The 17,606-nt window shown below is 37.9% G+C and overlaps 1 protein-coding gene across 50 annotated transcripts in view; it reads left to right on the top strand.

Moving 5' to 3' along the window:
• The window catches only part of ABI3BP (ABI family member 3 binding protein), a 148,251-nt gene that overhangs the window by 71,119 nt on the left and 59,526 nt on the right, over positions 1–17,606 (top strand). For 23 of the 50 annotated variants that reach the window (XM_068695482.1, XM_068695319.1, XM_068695399.1 and 20 more), the window contains 15 exons: positions 607–672; positions 1,521–1,595; positions 2,249–2,323; positions 3,215–3,277; positions 3,855–3,920; positions 4,319–4,384; positions 4,787–4,861; positions 9,023–9,088; positions 9,484–9,570; positions 13,268–13,333; positions 13,793–13,855; positions 14,431–14,496; positions 14,872–14,937; positions 16,545–16,619; positions 17,500–17,574. In XM_068695482.1, coding sequence (XP_068551583.1) covers positions 607–672; positions 1,521–1,595; positions 2,249–2,323; positions 3,215–3,277; positions 3,855–3,920; positions 4,319–4,384; positions 4,787–4,861; positions 9,023–9,088; positions 9,484–9,570; positions 13,268–13,333; positions 13,793–13,855; positions 14,431–14,496; positions 14,872–14,937; positions 16,545–16,619; positions 17,500–17,574 — 1,050 coding nt within the window. The remainder of the gene's footprint in view (positions 1–606; positions 673–1,520; positions 1,596–2,248; positions 2,324–3,214; positions 3,278–3,854; positions 3,921–4,318; positions 4,385–4,786; positions 4,862–9,022; positions 9,089–9,483; positions 9,571–13,267; positions 13,334–13,792; positions 13,856–14,430; positions 14,497–14,871; positions 14,938–16,544; positions 16,620–17,499; positions 17,575–17,606) is intronic. The other 27 variants (XM_068695695.1, XM_068695709.1, XM_068695700.1 and 24 more) reach the window with 24 other exon arrangements.

Consider the following 17,606-nt stretch of genomic DNA (forward strand, 5'->3'; position numbering starts at 1 on the left):
AAAAGTATACAAAGCCAGTTGGATAGATTTCACTTCATTAGCATGCCAATAGTGAAATGCCAGATGCATATGTTTTTAGAGGAAATCCATTTTTGAAGGAAATCCATTACTAAAGGGAAGATCAATTGGAAGTGTCAGCCACTCAAATCTGACAAAAGACAGTTCATTTGTTTCATTTGGTATCATTCCTGCTTTGTCATACTTTATTTCTCTAGTTTCAGCACCAGGATATCCTCCTGTTTGATCCCTGGAATCCTAGGGAAAAATTCCATACTGTTCCAGTCTGCTGATTTCTATTCATAATTTGTTCCCTTTCTTCTTTGAGCTGCCTTTCTCCTTTTTAATGCAAAAATTCTTGTGTGGTTCTGCTTACAGTTTGGTCATCAGTTGCATTATGCATCTGTGCATAGTATTCTAAATAAATACAATTGTTTTGAACTCATATTTAATTGGTTATGCTACATGTGAGAGTCTTACCTTTCTGGAGGATATCGTATTTAATACTAGCTAGAGATTTCTTCAGCTCAAAAAAAAATGATAATGCTGTTGTAGATGGTTCTTTTAATTTTAAAACAATATGGCATGATTTTTGTTTTTGTTTTCCAGCTTCATACGGTTTTCTTCATGTTACTTCTACTCAAACTTTTACAGCTTCAGAAATACCAGACACTGGTAAATTACAGTAATATTATTTCAGAAACGTAACTTCTTTTTTTTTTTTTTTTTTTTTTGGGGGGGGGGAGGGGTGTGCCAAAAAGTTTGCTATTCCCGTATTTATCATTTCAGACAATTATTCCGTACTGCCTATTGGCTGTTGCCCTATATGGTAATTTTTCAAATCCTATAACAGTGCCATAGCTCCTGGGATCAGGCACACCACAGATGAAAAGCAAGACTGCAACAGATACACAATGCTGCCTGTGTAAGGCAGTATTGATCTGACAGGTTTATCAAGAAAAGATCTAACTTTTGCAAGGCTGCAAAAGTCAAATAAGAGTGATATAGTCAAGTAAGACATACTTTTCCAGTGATAAGATTTTCTTTCTCACTTTCTTTCCTTGACCTAAGTTACTTAATGAAGTGGTACAGACAGACTTTCATCTCCTGAAAATACACTTGTTTTCTTAGATTTTATGAAGAATTCTTACCTTAATGGAAAGATGTGGAAAAGTTGATGATGGAAAATTTTTCATCTGTTGGTTTGTTTTTTTTTTGTTGTTTTTTTTTTTTTCAGATGCTCTTTAAGTCAAATCTACGTGTAACTATATATATGTTAGTTTTCAGTCCCTTTGTAAACATTTTTACAGATGGGAAAGTAAGATAATGTCTTCAGCCAAGTAGGTAGAGAGGGTATTTAAAATACTCAGAAAAAAAACAAAGAATGCTTTGTTATAAAAATAAATCTATCTTGACTTCTACAGAGCAGTGGAAGGTAAATTTTCTCTCCCTTCCCCAAATCTTCCTCCTTAATTTATGTACATGAAGCTGTTTCTCAGGTGTATTTACATTTTCTTCTGCAGCTGGATATACTACTGATTTGGAGATAACCATGCCTGTAGTTACCACAGAACCTCATTTGTTAGAAACAACATTGGGTAAAACTGATAAGTTGCCTTTCTTTAGTTTTAATGATTTACTTTCCATTTCTATCCTTACAGCTGTTTTTGGAACTTTTCCTTGCTTTAGTTGTCACCATCCCAGTAATTCATACCATTTATTGCTGCAATTAACTCGACTCTCATTTGCACTTGTCATTCATTGTGATAGATGGGGGATTGAGGGGCCTTGGAATGGGCTGTCTTTGGTTGGTTTTGGTTTTCTCATTATTGAGGTTCCCAGCTGTGGAGCTGCCGTTCCAAGTTTTATTCCTGTGCTAAGAGCACTTAACAGTGGAAGGTAAAGAGGGGCTTAACATATACTTGTGCAGTATTTCTGTGAAAAGATTGTTTTGACTGGCTTTATGTTAGCTGGCCCACTGTCTGCTTTCTAAATCAAAAGGTGTTTTCTTACTACCTCCAAATCTTAATACGTGTTTTAAGATTTTTAACCAGCAATAAGAATTTTCACTGCTTCCATTTTGACACGCACACCACCAACCAGTTCATGAGACATAGTCTTTCCTAGCTGGCTTGCAGGCAAATTTCCCTCTACTTCCATATTAACAATGCAACTTCTGTCTGCTGAGTCATGTGCTGTCTGTAGTAGCCCTGAAGTAAGTAAGTCTTTTAACAGAAGATTATCTTTTCAGATTTAGGTGAAACGAAGCCTTTTTCTTCAAGATCCATAACATCTGGCATGCCAGAAATGCCACCAGTCTCAGCTGGTAATGATCTCTCTCTTCATTGTAGTTCTCCTGACATCTAGGCAGTCTTCCAAAAGGCACAGTGGCACTTTGTTAAATGGAAAGTTTATTCTGACTTACACTGTTGTAATTGGGGAGTACACACTCTGCTGTGTAACTGGTGGGGAGACAAGGAGGCAGAGGGGGAGAGAGAAAAACCTGTTGTATCTGCTGCAATTTTAGCGAAGTTTGGAGTGGAATGGTGAAGTGATACAAAAGTAAATTTTCTTATAAACATAAGAAAATCTCCTGAAACAAGTAGCAAGATTGTCCTGTGCTGTTTTGTCTTACATTGTTCTGTAAAGGATTGTATATCCAGGCCTGTTCCTTGGAATAGCTCAGTTTCTATGATTCTACATATATTATCATAAGATAATGCCATAAAATGTCACATCTTGCTCTGATGTGACTTTGATGTGATTGAGAATTCTGGGGTGTTGTTTGGACTGCCGTAGCAAGACTGTAGGTATCTCAGGGTCATTTCAATGTCTGTAGGAGACCATTGGTTTCTTTGTTTTTGTTTTGGCCCTTTTTCTGTTAGTGGAAATACCAATTGTCTCAGTGATGTGATCAGTCCCATTTAGAATCAATAATAACGGAGATACTTCACTGTTAAGCTTCTCAACTCCTTCACGTAAATTTTCTGCTTGAGAGGTGTAGTTCACTAAAATGTTAACTGTTTGTGTTATACACGTTAACGCAGCCAGCCTACCTTGCTTTAAGAATGGAATAATACCGTAAAAAGGGCAGGTATTTATGAAAAATAGCTGAGTGTAACGTGCTCTTCGTGTATTTTAAACTCCATGATGGTACTGCTTTGAAAAACACTGTTCCTCTGTAGAATCTGAAGGCAATTTTCTGGTTTGATCTTAGCTACTCAGAGACCAAAGGTGAAACCTTCTCCTCCTTCCATTGCAATCCAAGGGACAGTGGAGGGTAAATACTTTTGTTTGTCTTTCTTTTCCCCTTCCATCACCTGATGTCATTTTCACCTGCTTTGAGCGATACCTGGGTTTGTTAATGTATGTTGGCTTGTGAAAACACTTGCCACGCTAGTTCCATGGTTCTGATGGCTGAACCGCTGCTTTTGCTGTCACCTGCAAATCATTTTTTTTGCAGGGCCATTTGGCAGAGAGAGTCTATCAGACCATGCCTCGCTTGTCTGTGCGTCTGTCTCTACATGTGTTTTTTTCTTCAGAAACTTCTTTCTAGAACAAAACGTTCCAGCATGGCAGAAAGCTAACTCTGCTACTACTGGTGTTGTTGTTGATGTGGTGTAGGTGTCCCAGAGCTTCCTTATGGGGAGCCAGTTAGCCCTTTTTCCTCTCTTGTTTCAGAGACTTGAGCATCTAAGTTCTAGCTGGATGAGTAGGGGTGTTGCCCACTGGCTTAGGGACTAACGTAAGGGAAGACTTGGGGTTTCCAGTTGTCACGGGGAGTGGTGCGGCCTTAGGTAGCCTGTTCTGGCAGGACCGTGTACGTATCTCAAGATCATTTCCATGTCTGACCGTAGCGACCCAGAGACGGGCTCCGGAATCCACCTCGTCTGCTTCACCGGAAACCACGAGGGCTGTGATGGGTAAATAGCCAGCGATTCCCTTCCTCCTTTGGGTACTCGGGCAGTGCTTTTCCCTGCAGAGTTGAGCCTGTTCTGGTGTTGGCAGTCCTGAGCAGTAGGTGCATGTTGCAGCTGGTCCCTTACGGCTCTTGGATAAGAGCTACACATTTAAGCTTTTGGATTCCTTTTGGGGGCTCATCTGCAGTACGGGCCTCCTCCAATTCAAGGTTTCCTCTGTTACCTGGGGCTAGCTCTGCCATTTGAAGGCCAGGAGGATCGTTCCAGGGGAGGGGATGCTGTGATGTGTACGCCTGCCTCGAGCAGGGCTCCATCTCCCTGTTTGTTGCTGCATCTTGATATCGCCTGTGTGATGGCAGTCAACGTGAGGACCTGAAGGTGGTTTTTGTGTTTGATCTTAGCTACCCGGCGACCAAGGCTGAGATCTACCTCTTCTTCCCCCCTGGCGACCCAGCAAACAGTGACGGGTAACTTGTCAAACCCCATCTTCTTCCATTTTCTCCTTTCCCTCTCTCCCATTCACATCCTCTGTTTCAGACCATCCAGCATCATTGTCATCTGCCAAAGAGAGTACAGATATTTGTGGGTGCAGCTTGGCTTGCAGAAGCGCCTGCTGCATTTGTTACACAGTTGTTGCTTGATGACCTGCTTTTTCCATTGTTTGCGAGTGTTGTCTGTGGGGACGAAATGACAGCTTGCCTAGTGGACAACGTGTTACTCCATCTTGCTTTCAGCTGCCATTTCTCCACTGCTTCCATCAGAGGAGGTGTCTTTCTTTCTCAGGCCCATTCAAATGAGACAGCACGCACACCAGCTGGGCAGTGATGGTTCTTGTATCATTTAAATAATGTGGCACATTTTTTTTCCAGCTTCGAATAACCTTCTTCATGTTACTTCCACTTCCCAAATATCTGCATCTGCAAAAATGTCAGAGACAGAGACTGGTAAATTATGTTTGTTTTATTTCCAATCCTTGATCTTTCTTGATATTGAAATAGTACTATTCTGATGTTTATTTCTCCTAGCTTTTTAATATTGCATGCAGTGGTGTTTTATTTGTTCATTAATGCTTCATGTTACATTTAATACTTGCCAGTATCCAGCAGATCTGGCTTCAAGTTAAGTGATGTATGCCTACATCACTATGTTCAAGTAAGTAAAGTATGCTCTAGCCTTTTCAGGATAATAACTGAGGGGTTGGAGAGGAGGGTGGGACAGAATTTAGCAGGTGAGACACAAATGTCCAGCTTGATGAATTTCAGGTTTTCAAGATGATGATTATCCTTTGGGAGGAAGTGTTTTGTCTTTAGCTAGTAGGCATTTCTTAAAGAGATCTTGTAGCTGAATGTTTGTTTCCTATTACAATTTTTTAAACTAGTCTCTGGAAAAGGTAATATTCCAAAGACTGCTGTAGTACAGATTTTTGGCATTAAAGATATTTTTATGGTTGTTTTTTCTAACCATTAATTTTTTCTCCGTCTTTATAGAAAATGTATTTTTTTTAGGCAGAATATGTGCATTTATATTTGAGCATGGGATTTTACCCAGAATCTGGTCATAAAAAAGGTAGAGAGCTTCCATGATATTCTCAGCTGTGTTTCAGTTCGTGCTAGGACAATTTAAACAAGGGGTGTTTTGTTGCATTGTTATATCAACCATTCTCTTTTGGGGGACCAACTTTAAAATATCTCAGTTCTGCAATATAGTGTGCTCAGAAAACAAAGCAAGCATATGCAAAACTGGCTTCTGAATGAAAAATTAGTTGGAGCTATTGTGGCTTACAAAGGACTCCCTGTATTTCCTTTTCTCTTGTGTTTCTCATTACCATACCATACGAGTCTCTATCTTGGGTTTATTTATGTGCTTTCCATTCAGCTGCAATTAAAATTGAATTGTATATATCTTTGTTTTTTTCCCAAGAAACTAAGTCATCAGCAACAGTTATGGGTAGCAATCACATTCATTTGATCTGTTTGGAGTCGTATTTTTGTTGTTGTTGGATTTTGTTTTTTAACGCTTCTGTAGTTCTCTCCATCATACAAAGTCTTTTTCTGGTACTGACCTACTGTCGAATGACTATCAGAGCTTATTATTGTCTCTTGCTGTTCCTTTTTTATTTAGTTAGGTTTTTGTTTGTTTTCCTGGAGCTGCAATTCAGCTCAATTTCCTGGAGCTTCAAAATGGAGAAAGCAAATTCCTAGATTATAGGAGTCCTGTCTAATAGAGAATAATTAAAAGAATTTCACTGTTGTCATAAAATAGTAATTTCTCAGCTGACTTGCAAGCCATCTCTCATTTTGCTTCCATTTGGACTGATACTGCCTGGATGGCTTGTTTTCCTTTACCAGATTCCTTCTAATATTCTGTTGTCTTTGGGGTTGTTAGAACATTTTAGGCCCAGATTTTCATTTCAACTTTTCATGAAACCCGGGCTTTTTCTTGACACTCAAGATTCAATATATCTAAAATGCTTAGCGTTCCATAAATATTATGTGGCATATCTAGTAATTGGTTATTCTGAAATTCATTCAATTGTCTTAGAAGCTGTGGGTTGATTAGTGTACTAGATTTAGTATGGAATACTTCAAGAATTGCAGAGAAAAAAAAAATTACTTCCTAAGAGCATCATTCATGAAGGTTTCAGGACTGCATTTAGCATAATACTGTAGTATGATGTTGTCATCTCTTCTTGATGTGTTTATAAGAGTATGCTTCAATATTTTAAGGGCAATGAGCATTAACCTTACTAAATGGACTTGAGTGTTGTACAATGCTTCTGTGTCAAAGATACACATTGTATGACCTGATTGAAATACCCTTATTTACAGATTTGTTGAACACACAGAAATTACCTGGAAACTGTTGGTGCTCAATGTTTACTAAATAAATAAACACAATAGTAGGAGTCTCAGGAAGGATTTGGTCTTTAATTTTAAGTGCCCAGATTCAAAAAGGCTGGCAGTATAAACTGTAAAATACCTTGAGAAATTAGTAAGCTCAAGTACTGATGATTTTTTATTTGCATAGTTCTAAAACTTAATACATCAGCAGCTTTTTGCATTTGTTGCTATATTAGTTAAATGCAACTTAGTAACGTAGCTACAGGAAAAGTGAATTTATTAGCAATGTATTTGTGAAAGACAGTGTGATCTAAAATCCTAACATGAGGAAATGGTGTATTTCTCTCTTACAGTAACTGTTCAAGCACCCTTCAAACTTGTTATATCTGACAACAGTAAAGTGGAATTGAGTGAATCATTAACATTTTTAGTCATGTGGGGTTTAGCCTATTACATCATACGTACAGTACTCATGTTTTCCCTAGTGTTTTGTTAAACTTCAGTCAATGTTCCTTCAGTTTCTCATCACCAATACATTTGGAAATGTCTGAGCTTTCTTCTGTTATAAAACTCATACTGAACACAAACATGATGCAGCTGTGTTGTTGCTCCATGGGTGGCACTGACAGTTATCCTGCCTCCGCATTAGTGCAGTGTTTTTGTTTCCTTTTCAAGTTGAGAACTGTATGCTTTCCAAGGTCATTTCAGTCACATCATATCTTCATCAGATGGAAAACTTTCAGCAGCTAGTCAGGTGTGGCATTATTGCTCTCTGTGGCGTGTGCTGTCAGAACTACCACAGCATTTTCCGTAGATGTAGAGAATGAGACAATTTGGATTTCTTATTACTTGTCCTTTGACTTTAATAGGTCATGAATGTTGCTAGTATCAAAAGCACCTATTTCTCAGTTTTTCATAAAACGCTGCCCACAGAAGTAGTCAGAACACGTTTCTATCACTGGCTGCATATTTTTTCCAACAGAAACAGTGACCTTACTGATTGGGTAGAAACTGATTTTTTGCATCTGTGTTTTCATTGAAATATAATCACAAAAACTTAGATGTTTTTAAGCCATTTTACACCAAAGGATGATCGTTTTTGGTATTTATATTAAATGAACTTTGTGGCAGCTGGGGGAAATTAAGGTCCCTGGGCTGAATATGAATCTAGCATCAACAGGAAGTATGATACAACCTTTGATAACTCATCTTCTCGACACAGCCTGCCTCAGTGTTTTAAACTTCTCTCATTTGGCGTTAGCTATCCAGAAACCAGCACTAGAGTTCATTCTTTTTTCCTTCATAGCAACCACAAGGGCAGTACTGGCTAAATAGAATAGATTCGGTAATTATTTACATCATTTTGGCATTGCTTTTCAACAGGCAGAGACTTACTTAAGCATATTGGCTGCCAAGTGTCTGCAGCAGGCTTTTTCTTAAAACTTTTATATCAGCTACTTCTACATGTATGTAACTTGTCATACAGTTGCTACAAATACATATATATTTGCCAATAATTTGTTTAGTTTTAAGCTACTGTTCTGATTCCAAAGATTTTAGAGATAAGAAAAAAAGAATTGGTCTGTAGGATGAGATTTTGAATTGTGATCCTGCTTTAGGTTGATACCACATGGTTTTGTTAGGCAGACAACCATTCCCACAGGATTTTTTAAAATGCAGACTATCTGGATTTAATGTGCATCCCACATTGTGTCTGCTTTGGTGTGCAGACAAAATAAAGCTTCTTGTAACGAACCATTAATTTACTCTGTCTCTTTGTCTAAAGAACATCTACAGGCTTTTCACCAAGCCAGTTGTATAGGATTTCCAATCTGTGTGCATGGTGATGTTTCTAATTGTAATTAAGCCCTGATTCATCACGTTACGCCTAATCTTGGATGAGAAGGCATTTGCAACTCCTTATTTAAAAGGCTTATCCTAACTAAAGGTGGGGGGAAAGGGGTTTCCTGTCAGGTGTCGCTATTGGATAGAATTTGAAAATCAGATGCAGAAAGTTGGTCTTGTATTAAATGCTTCAAAATTAGATTTTATGTGTCCAAAAAAAAAAAAAAAGTATATATATATATATATATATACACACAGAGAACAGAGTAAGCTATCACAAATATCACTTTAAAAATGTACATACAAGAAATTTAAAATAAATGTAGCCTTTTTGGCTCTGCTAATAAAGGGAAAAAGATCACCTTATTTAAAAACTAACCTGACTCATTATTTCAAGATTGTTTTCATATTTGATCTTAGCTACCCAGGAGCCAGGCCTGGAATTCACATCTCTTCCCTCCATGGAAGCCACAGAGAGCGTGATGGGTAAATAGCATGTAATTCCATTACCATTTCCCATTCCTTGCCATCACGTGGACCATGCTAAAATTCATTCAAACACATTGCTTTGAAGACTACTTGATAAAAGGCGCTTTTTAAAAAAAATTTATTTCTTCCCATCTCAACCATTTCTTTGTAATCAACTTTATTTCAAAGAATAGGTACTTAAAAATCAGTAAGAATAATTCTACCTAGCATGATATATCAGAATTGACCTTACTTCACCTCATGCCAGCTTCAGTGTTCATGTAGCACCTAATTTCACAGTCATCTCTAAAGCTGCTGCTATCTTGCTTGATCACATCCGTGTTGTCTTGAACTGCTCAACAGCTGCTGTTCAAATACTGTGGCTCTGAGGTCCGTTTTCATTTTAACTCCAGATTTTATTTCAGCTTTTGATGAAAAGCAGCCTGTTTCTTCAAGATCTGAAACATCTGGCATCCAAGAAATGCTGTCAGCTGTACCTGGTAATAGTTGGAAATGTGGTTTTAAATAAAAATTACGACACAGATTTTATCATACTTTTGGCATGTTACTAGTTAACATGAATTAGAATAACTACAGAACTGTAGTTATGTAGTAATTAATTTGTTCTCTCAAATACCAGGCTAATTTAGGAAATTTTTTTATGATACAACAAAATAATAAGCACTCTTTTCTGTCCTTGGTCTACATTCCTAATATATTAAGAAGTCTGTATTGCAGTGCTTGATGTTAATAAGCTTTAGCATGTCTGTGAACTGTTAGCATGAATTAGCATGAACTGTGTGCAGGAGCTACATCAGTTTTGTTAGTGTTCCACAGACAGTAACTTGAGAATCCTTAACTTTAGCAAGGTACTTATCTAACTGGAAGGCCACTTTTCTTTTTTCTTTTCCCCATGACAGTTCTTCCCTCTGTTGACTGAGTCCCGCTGTATTTAGCTTGTAGGAAATTGTTCATGATCCTTTGCTATCCTGACATTCCGTGGAAATAATGCTTATGCAGTTGGTCTTCCTACCTGTTCATCTTTATTCCTTTCACTTTAATAAATTAAAACAGTTTGATCAATCAGATGAATTTGCTTAGACAGTTTAAAAGCTTAATGTTAACATTAGAAATATGAGTCAATATACAAATACCTGTATTGACCTAATACAGATTTTTAAGCCTTAAAATGGAGCATGCACGTTTAGTAAGTTTTGGCCAATGTGACTAGTTCCTTTATTCCAGCATTTTTCGTTCAGTAAAAATAGTATTAAATCTGCAACATATTGGCAGTGCAACATGAAATTAAGCAACAGCCTGATGCTTTACAGATGATGATATTCAGCTGCAAATATAAATGTAAAATAAGTAAAGGTAACCTAAATCATTTTGTGGGATTATCCAGTTTGCATGGAGATGAATGAATATGGAAGGTTTAATATAGCAGGGAATAGATCCTTCAATCCCTTCATTCAAATAACTTCAAAGCAGTTATCTAAGTTAGACATTTTGCTTTGCTGCCAGTAAACAAGACAGGATAGGTCCAAAGCTAATAGGAATTAAAACATGATTATTGCATGCATTGCAATGCATTGCTTGAGTACAACTTCTTAAACAGCTACATAGCACTGTAATTAAACAAAATATTTGTAAAAAATTGCTCCACTTCTATATGGTGTTATCAAACTTTTGGTGTTATTGCTAGACTCCAATAAAATTTAACTTGTTAGATTATTTGCACAATATTCAATAATTAATCTAAAGCATATATAGTTTTCCTGTTCTTCCTTGCCAGCGTTTATTCTATAGGGTTCTTTAACATCTTGTGTGCAGAGATTACATTAAAATTTGTCAATGTGTTGCAGAACAACTGTGAACAAATGCAGTTATATCAATGCTCAAGGTTCTACTTGTTTTACTGTGTCTGTATGAAGACATACTTTGTTTCCTTTCAATAATGACAATTCCATCCAAAGACCATTTCATGTTGTTGCCAGAACTCCCTTGCAGTAAGGAGTGGAGTGAATGTGCATTTGATTGGAAACTTTTAGCAGCTGTCCAGTTGCTTGTAATTGCAAACTAATGGTAAAGCTTGCACACTCCAACTAAACATTCTTAAAATCGAGACATGGAGATGACTTAAGTTTTATGCATTTATTTGTCAGAGATAGTTATCAGTATTTATCACTAACACATCTTCCATACTGAGCAATAACATCTGATCAAATGCCTTAACAGAATCATTCAGCAGTGTTTTCTACGTATTGGCGTAAAGTTCATCTCTTTCATTCGGTATGCTTTGCCTGTAAAGAAAGTTACACTGTGCTCTTTCCAAACCAGATGGTGGATAGGGGCCCAATACTTACAGTGTCTGGGAGAATGGATAGAATCATGTCTGATCTAGCCTGACGTTAATCATTTTAATGACACATGGACATTCCCATGCAAAGATGAGCCCCAGATTTCCAGGAGAGTTGAAAATGTGATTAAGCATGATAATAATGACTGATTAACAGATTTTAGGCATATGTTTGGTTTGAGATGAGAACAGTTAGCATATACAGTTGTTCATATTTGAAGGACTGCCTTGCAGTAACCTGCCTGAGGAATTCTGGTTTGATTCGGTTTTGCATGTTTGTGTGTGTGTTGGAGAGAGAAAAGAGCGAATGGAAGAGTCTTTCAGTTAAAGGAAGATGAGGATTTCTAGACACACAATGAGGACTACCCTAAAATACTTGTTTATATGTTATTTCCCCTGGAGCGGGTGTTTTAGCTGTGATCAGTGATCTTCATGATGCCTCTCAAAAAACCAACTGCTTAGTTAGTTGGTCAATTACTTATTAGTGTTTTTGTTTGTTTGTTTGTTTTTTTCCAGCTAATGTTTGTTTGCCAAGGTTCTTTAAGCCTATTTGGAGTCTTATTACATTTTCTAGGTGTTTTGTTTTAGGCTGGAGGAATCTCATGGAGTTCTTTCAGAACAAGAATTCCATGTTTGAAATTTTCCCTTTGTTAGTCCATCAAATCTTTGCTCTTCCAGTTTTCCTATAACATATTCTTACCAGCGTGTTTGGCAGTTCCAAAACTTTTATTCCATTTTCCAAAGTATCTACTGTTTGACCTGTCTTCTGCTTGTGTTAAGAATTAGCTTTGCACTTTTATCAACTTTCTCTTCTTTTTCTTTTTATTATCAATAACACACTTACATATATATATATATATTTTTTTTTTTATTATTTTTTTTTACCATTATCTTTGCATTTCACTATACTCATTTGCATATCAGTTCATTAACTTCTGGACAGTAGGTGTGACTCTTCTTTTAGCCCGTGCTCATTTAACGGTGTGGATATGACATTCTGTCTGTTTGAAGTATTTCATGTTTCTTCCAGAAAGGAAACCTGATGCTGTAAATTAAGGAGGTGCTATTCTGTTAGAGATTCTTACAGATTTTGATTAAGAAAGCACAAGTAGTTTTTCTTATTGTTCCAGATCTTGATGGAACTCCGTGTTGAAGTTACCTCTGTGTATTTTTCTGCAGAGATGCTATGGTTTCCTTTTCTGCCCAGGCATACGTTCTTTTTTTTCCCCAAAGTTGAGATTTATAAGGATGACAAGGAATGTAGAAGTGAGAGCTAGCTTAGTGATATCCAGATAAAATAAAAGGTGGCATTACCAAAATAAGACAGTATCTTGGATGTAGGCTGAAGTTCTGGCCACACATTAATCTACTAGGTTTCAATTTATAGCTTGAAATTATTACTTCAGTGCTAGAAAATGGATTTTAGAAACTGTCATTTATTACAGTTAAGAAGTAACTGTAGAACATCAAGACAGTCATTATGGTCTACCAGAATTCAGGTTTTCTGTTGTTAATTCGTGTTGCTTAAATTTCTGATCCAGCTCTAATCATCTTGTGTATAAAGAATGCTTCGTTATTGTTTACTTTTCTTCATAGCAGCAGTGTTTATCAGCTCATTGGGGTGGTTTTTTCCTTTTTTTTTTTTTTTTTTTTTCCCTTTTGGTAGTATGCAATGATTAAAGAAAAAAAAAAAGAAAAGTGATTTATTTGGTACAAAAAGTAGACCTTGATAACCACAAATGAAATACTGGTTTATTTGGATGTGATTAAAATTATGCATTCATACATGTAGCAAGAAGGCCTTAACATCTCAAGATAGCTTCTATCTCTGACTTTAGCTTTCACAACATCGGTCCTGGAGTCAACCTCTTTTCCTCCTCTGGAAACCACGAGAACAATGATGGGTAAATAGTTCCATTACAATTTCTGTATTTTGGCAATACTTAAAAATGAAGAGCACAATTTTAAGGTTTAGCAACCCCACCTTTTTTCCTTTTTTTTTTTTTTCTCCTTGCTAGTGGCAATACCAGTGATGTTTTACCCATAATATCAGTGATGCGATCAGTCCCTTTTATAAATGATAACAAGGAGATACTTCATTGTTGAGCTTCTTGATTCCTCCATGTAAATTTTCTGCTCAAGAGGCCCTGTTCACTAAAATGTTAACTGTTTGTGTTATACACGTTAACGCAGCCAGCCTACCTTGCTTTAAGAATGGAATAATACTGTGACAAAAGCAGGTATTTATGTAAAATAGCTGAATGTAACGTGCTCTTTGTGTATTTCCAACTCCATGCGGGTACTGCTTTGAAAAACACTGTTCTTCTGTAGAATCTGAAGGCAATTTTCTGGTTTGATCTTAGCTACTCAGAGACCAAAGGTGAAACCTTCTCCTCCTTCCATTGCAATCCAAGGGACAGTGGAGGGTAAATACTTTTGTTTGTCTTTCTTTTCCCCTTCCATCACCTGATGTCATTTTCACCTGCTTTGAGCGATACCTGGGTTTGTTAATGTATGTTGGCTTGTGAAAACACTTGCCACGCTAGTTCCATGGTTCTGATGGCTGAACTGCTGCTTTTGCTGTCACCTGGGAATCATTTTTTTTGCAGGGCCATTTGGCAGAGGGTCTATCAGACCATGCCTCGCTTGTCTGTGCGTCTGTCTCTACATGTGTTTTTTTCTTCAGAAACTTCTTTCTAGAACAAAACGTTCCAGCATGGCGGAAAGCTAACTCTGCTACTACTGGTGTTGCTGTTGATGTGGTGTAGGTGTCCCAGAGCTTCCTTATGGGGAGCCAGTTAGCCCTTTTTCCTCTCTTGTTTCAGAGACTTGAGCATCTAAGTTCTAGCTGGATGAGTAGGGGTGTTGCCCACTGGCTTAGGGACTAACGTAAGGGAAGACTTGGGGTTTCCAGTTGTCACGGGGAGTGGTGCGGCCTTAGGTAGCCTGTTCTGGCAGGACCGTGTACGTATCTCAAGAACATTTCCATGTCTGACCGTAGCGACCCAGAGACGGGCTCCGGAATCCACCTCGTCTGCTTCACCGGAAACCACGAGGACTGTGATGGGTAAATAGCCAGCGATTCCTTTCCTCCTTTGGGTACTCGGGCAGTGCTTTTCCCTGCAGAGTTGAGCCTGTTCTGGTGTTGGCAGTCCTGAGCAGTAGGTGCATGTTGCAGCTGGTCCCTAATGGCTCTGGAATAAGAGCTACACTGTTAAGTGTCTGCAGTACGGGCCTCCTCCAATTCAAGGTTTCCTCTGTTACCTGGGGCTAGCTCTGATGTTTGAAGGCCAGGAGGATCATTCCAGGGGATGGGATGCTCTGACGTGTTGGCCTGCCTCGAGCAGGGCTCCATCTCCCTGTTTGTTGCTGCATCTTGATATCGCCTGTGTGATGGCAGTCAACGTGAGGACCTGAAGGTGGTTTTTGTGTTTGATCTTAGCTACCCGGCGACCAAGGCTGAAATCTACCTCTTCTTCCCCCCTGGCGACCCAGCAAACAGTGACGGGTAACTAGCAAAACCCCTTCCTTTTCCGTTTTCTCCTTTTCCTCTCTTCATGCCCCCTGCTGCTGGCTTTCCAGGCAGCCGATCTGTTGTCTGTGCATTCATTTATGTTGTCACCACCTGGAAGTGAGTGCTCTGCTGTCATGCTGCTTTTGAGGTCATGCTAGGACTTGAAGCACGCTACCTCTTCTCACCTGGTGGTGAAGCACAGGGTCATCTTTGGGGTTCAGAGCTACCATCAGCCAGTACCTGATGGTGCTGCTGGCCTAACCTGGTAACGATGGTTCTTGCTTGTCTGGAATTGGTGCAGGACGGGTGTTTTTTCCCCAGTGGTGTTGTGATTTTAGATTTCTGGGCCTGTGTTGGGGTGAAGCACCGTTTGGAGATGAAGCTGCTGCACTTGGCTGTGGCACTCAGAGACAACGTGGGAGAAGCTCATGGCGGCAGCTTCTTTTGTATTGGCAGGTGTGCAAGGCCAGGCATGTGGCCTGGCAGTACTGGCAGTTTTTTGACCCATGAGGTCATTAAGCATTGCGTGAGCAGACTGTCAAGCCTACAAACTTGAGGTCAAGTACAAATTAAAAATGTATGAAGCTTGTTAATGTATCCTTCCCTCTAAGATGCAGGTAAATAGTAAGTTCCTGAAGCTCTGGCTGTGGTTCTTGGAGCATTGCTCTGTGTTAGAAGCTAATTGTGAAGTGTGCTGTTATGGCAATGGAGAAATATATATCTATATCTATATGTGTATATATATAGATATATACATATATATATATATAGTGTGTGTGTGCTTACTACTGAGAAACTGATCTGATGGTGTTTCTAGTCTTTCATTTGCTTATCAAAAAGCTATTAAGGGTATTTTGAAATACACCTAGATGAAGTAACCTTGATAAATAAATTCAAAGTGGCTAAAGCTTAATTTATTTTTTTTCTTTAAGCCAATTCGGTACCTTCATGTTTAATTATTATATGCTCAGATAGATGCACACATATATTCTCTGCTGTTCTTTATGCCAGAGTCTTAAATCTTTTTCTTACTGCTTTTTGTTTGTTTTAGTATTTGGTGCTAATTTTTTATTTTTTTGTTTTAACCTTTGTTTGGTACGTCTCCGTGTTTGTGTGTGAATATCACTTATAAGCACGTATTCTAAAAAAATTCAAACTCACAGCATCTTCGAAGAAAACAAAGCACTGAAAACAACTTAGTCTTGTGCAGAAGTATATTAGTTATGTTCTTATGTTCTTGTGTTCATGAATTATTTTTTTCTACCCTTTTTCCTTTTTTTTTTTCTTTTTAGCGCTTTGTGCTTCTAGCCATTGTGTCCGAAATTCTTTTATCTTTTATATTTTCTGGGTTGCTTTCAGTTATGTGGACTATGCTGTCTAATATCATATTAGCTTTGGTTGGCTGCCACTTAGTTTCAGTTGTCACTTTATCCACTAGCTTCAGTTCCTACTCTAAACCAGCACTGCTCCATTTTCAAGGTAAGGTATGCTTATTATGGATGGACATCTGCATTGCAAATTAGGTATAAGAACAGAAAGCTACATATGGAAACAATAATAGTAGATACTGTCAACTGTTTGTTTGTTTGTTTGTTTTATAGCTTTCAATGATATTCAACCTGTTCTTTCAAGCCCTGTGACACCTAGTAAGCCTGAAATAGCAGATACCGAATCAGGTACAATACAACGCCTAGTTCTTTTTAATCAGTAGCTCAGATCAGGCTCTAAAACTCACTGAAATGACTACACTGGTTGTCTTCGCTTTCAGTGTACATTTGGATTAGACCGTAACATCTGGATTTTGAGTTTAAGTTGCTGTTAGTGGTTGACATTATTGCTTTCTCACACTTATGATGTATATGGCAATTCATAGTTACCTGATTCACCTTCAGTATTTTGAAAAATATGCCACATAGATAAATGAGAAAACAGTATTTATTGTCCAATACTACTGATTTAAATAGTGTGATGTATGCTGTAAGCTGCATTCTACTGCTGTAGTCTTGCTAAGAATATTAAGGAGAGTGTTTCCTTTAATTGCACGAAATTGGTCACAGACAAAAGTCACAGTCACAGACACTTGATACTTTCAGACTGAAACAGTAGTTGGATTGTCAGCTTTCTAGTCCAAATTTTATAGTTTAAGTGTCTTGGCTGACTGATCGTTCAACACATCCTCTTCATTACATTCATGCATTTTACACACCATTTTCCTTAAGTAATGGGTCAGAACTCAACATGTGGAAATGCTAAACTTCAAAATCTTACTTGGCAGTGATTGAGATCCAGACCCGTTACAGTAAAGACAGGAAGAAATTAACATCCAAAATTCCTGCACATCACAAATGCAATGATTTAAAGACGCTGAAGCTCTATGCATTTCAAAAGACTGAATTTCTCTCTAATGCATACTAGGTAGATAAACTGGAAAGTGTCCAAGAATTAGTGAGATACTTATGTTGTTCTTGTAAAAACAGATTTGTTTTTGCTTGCGAAGCAAGAGTTTCTTCCATTAGCTCTTTATTGTCTTACAACTGTCACCATTTCTTCCAACAGCAACAATTGAATCCATTCTGGAATCTTTTACACCTAAAACTTATCATCCTTTCCAATGGCCAAGGGTAACATTAGGTAATGTTGTTGTTTTCATGCAGTGAAAAACT

This window comes from Anas acuta, chromosome 1 (genome assembly GCF_963932015.1).
Source record: "Anas acuta chromosome 1, bAnaAcu1.1, whole genome shotgun sequence".
Lineage (NCBI taxonomy): Eukaryota > Metazoa > Chordata > Aves > Anseriformes > Anatidae > Anas > Anas acuta.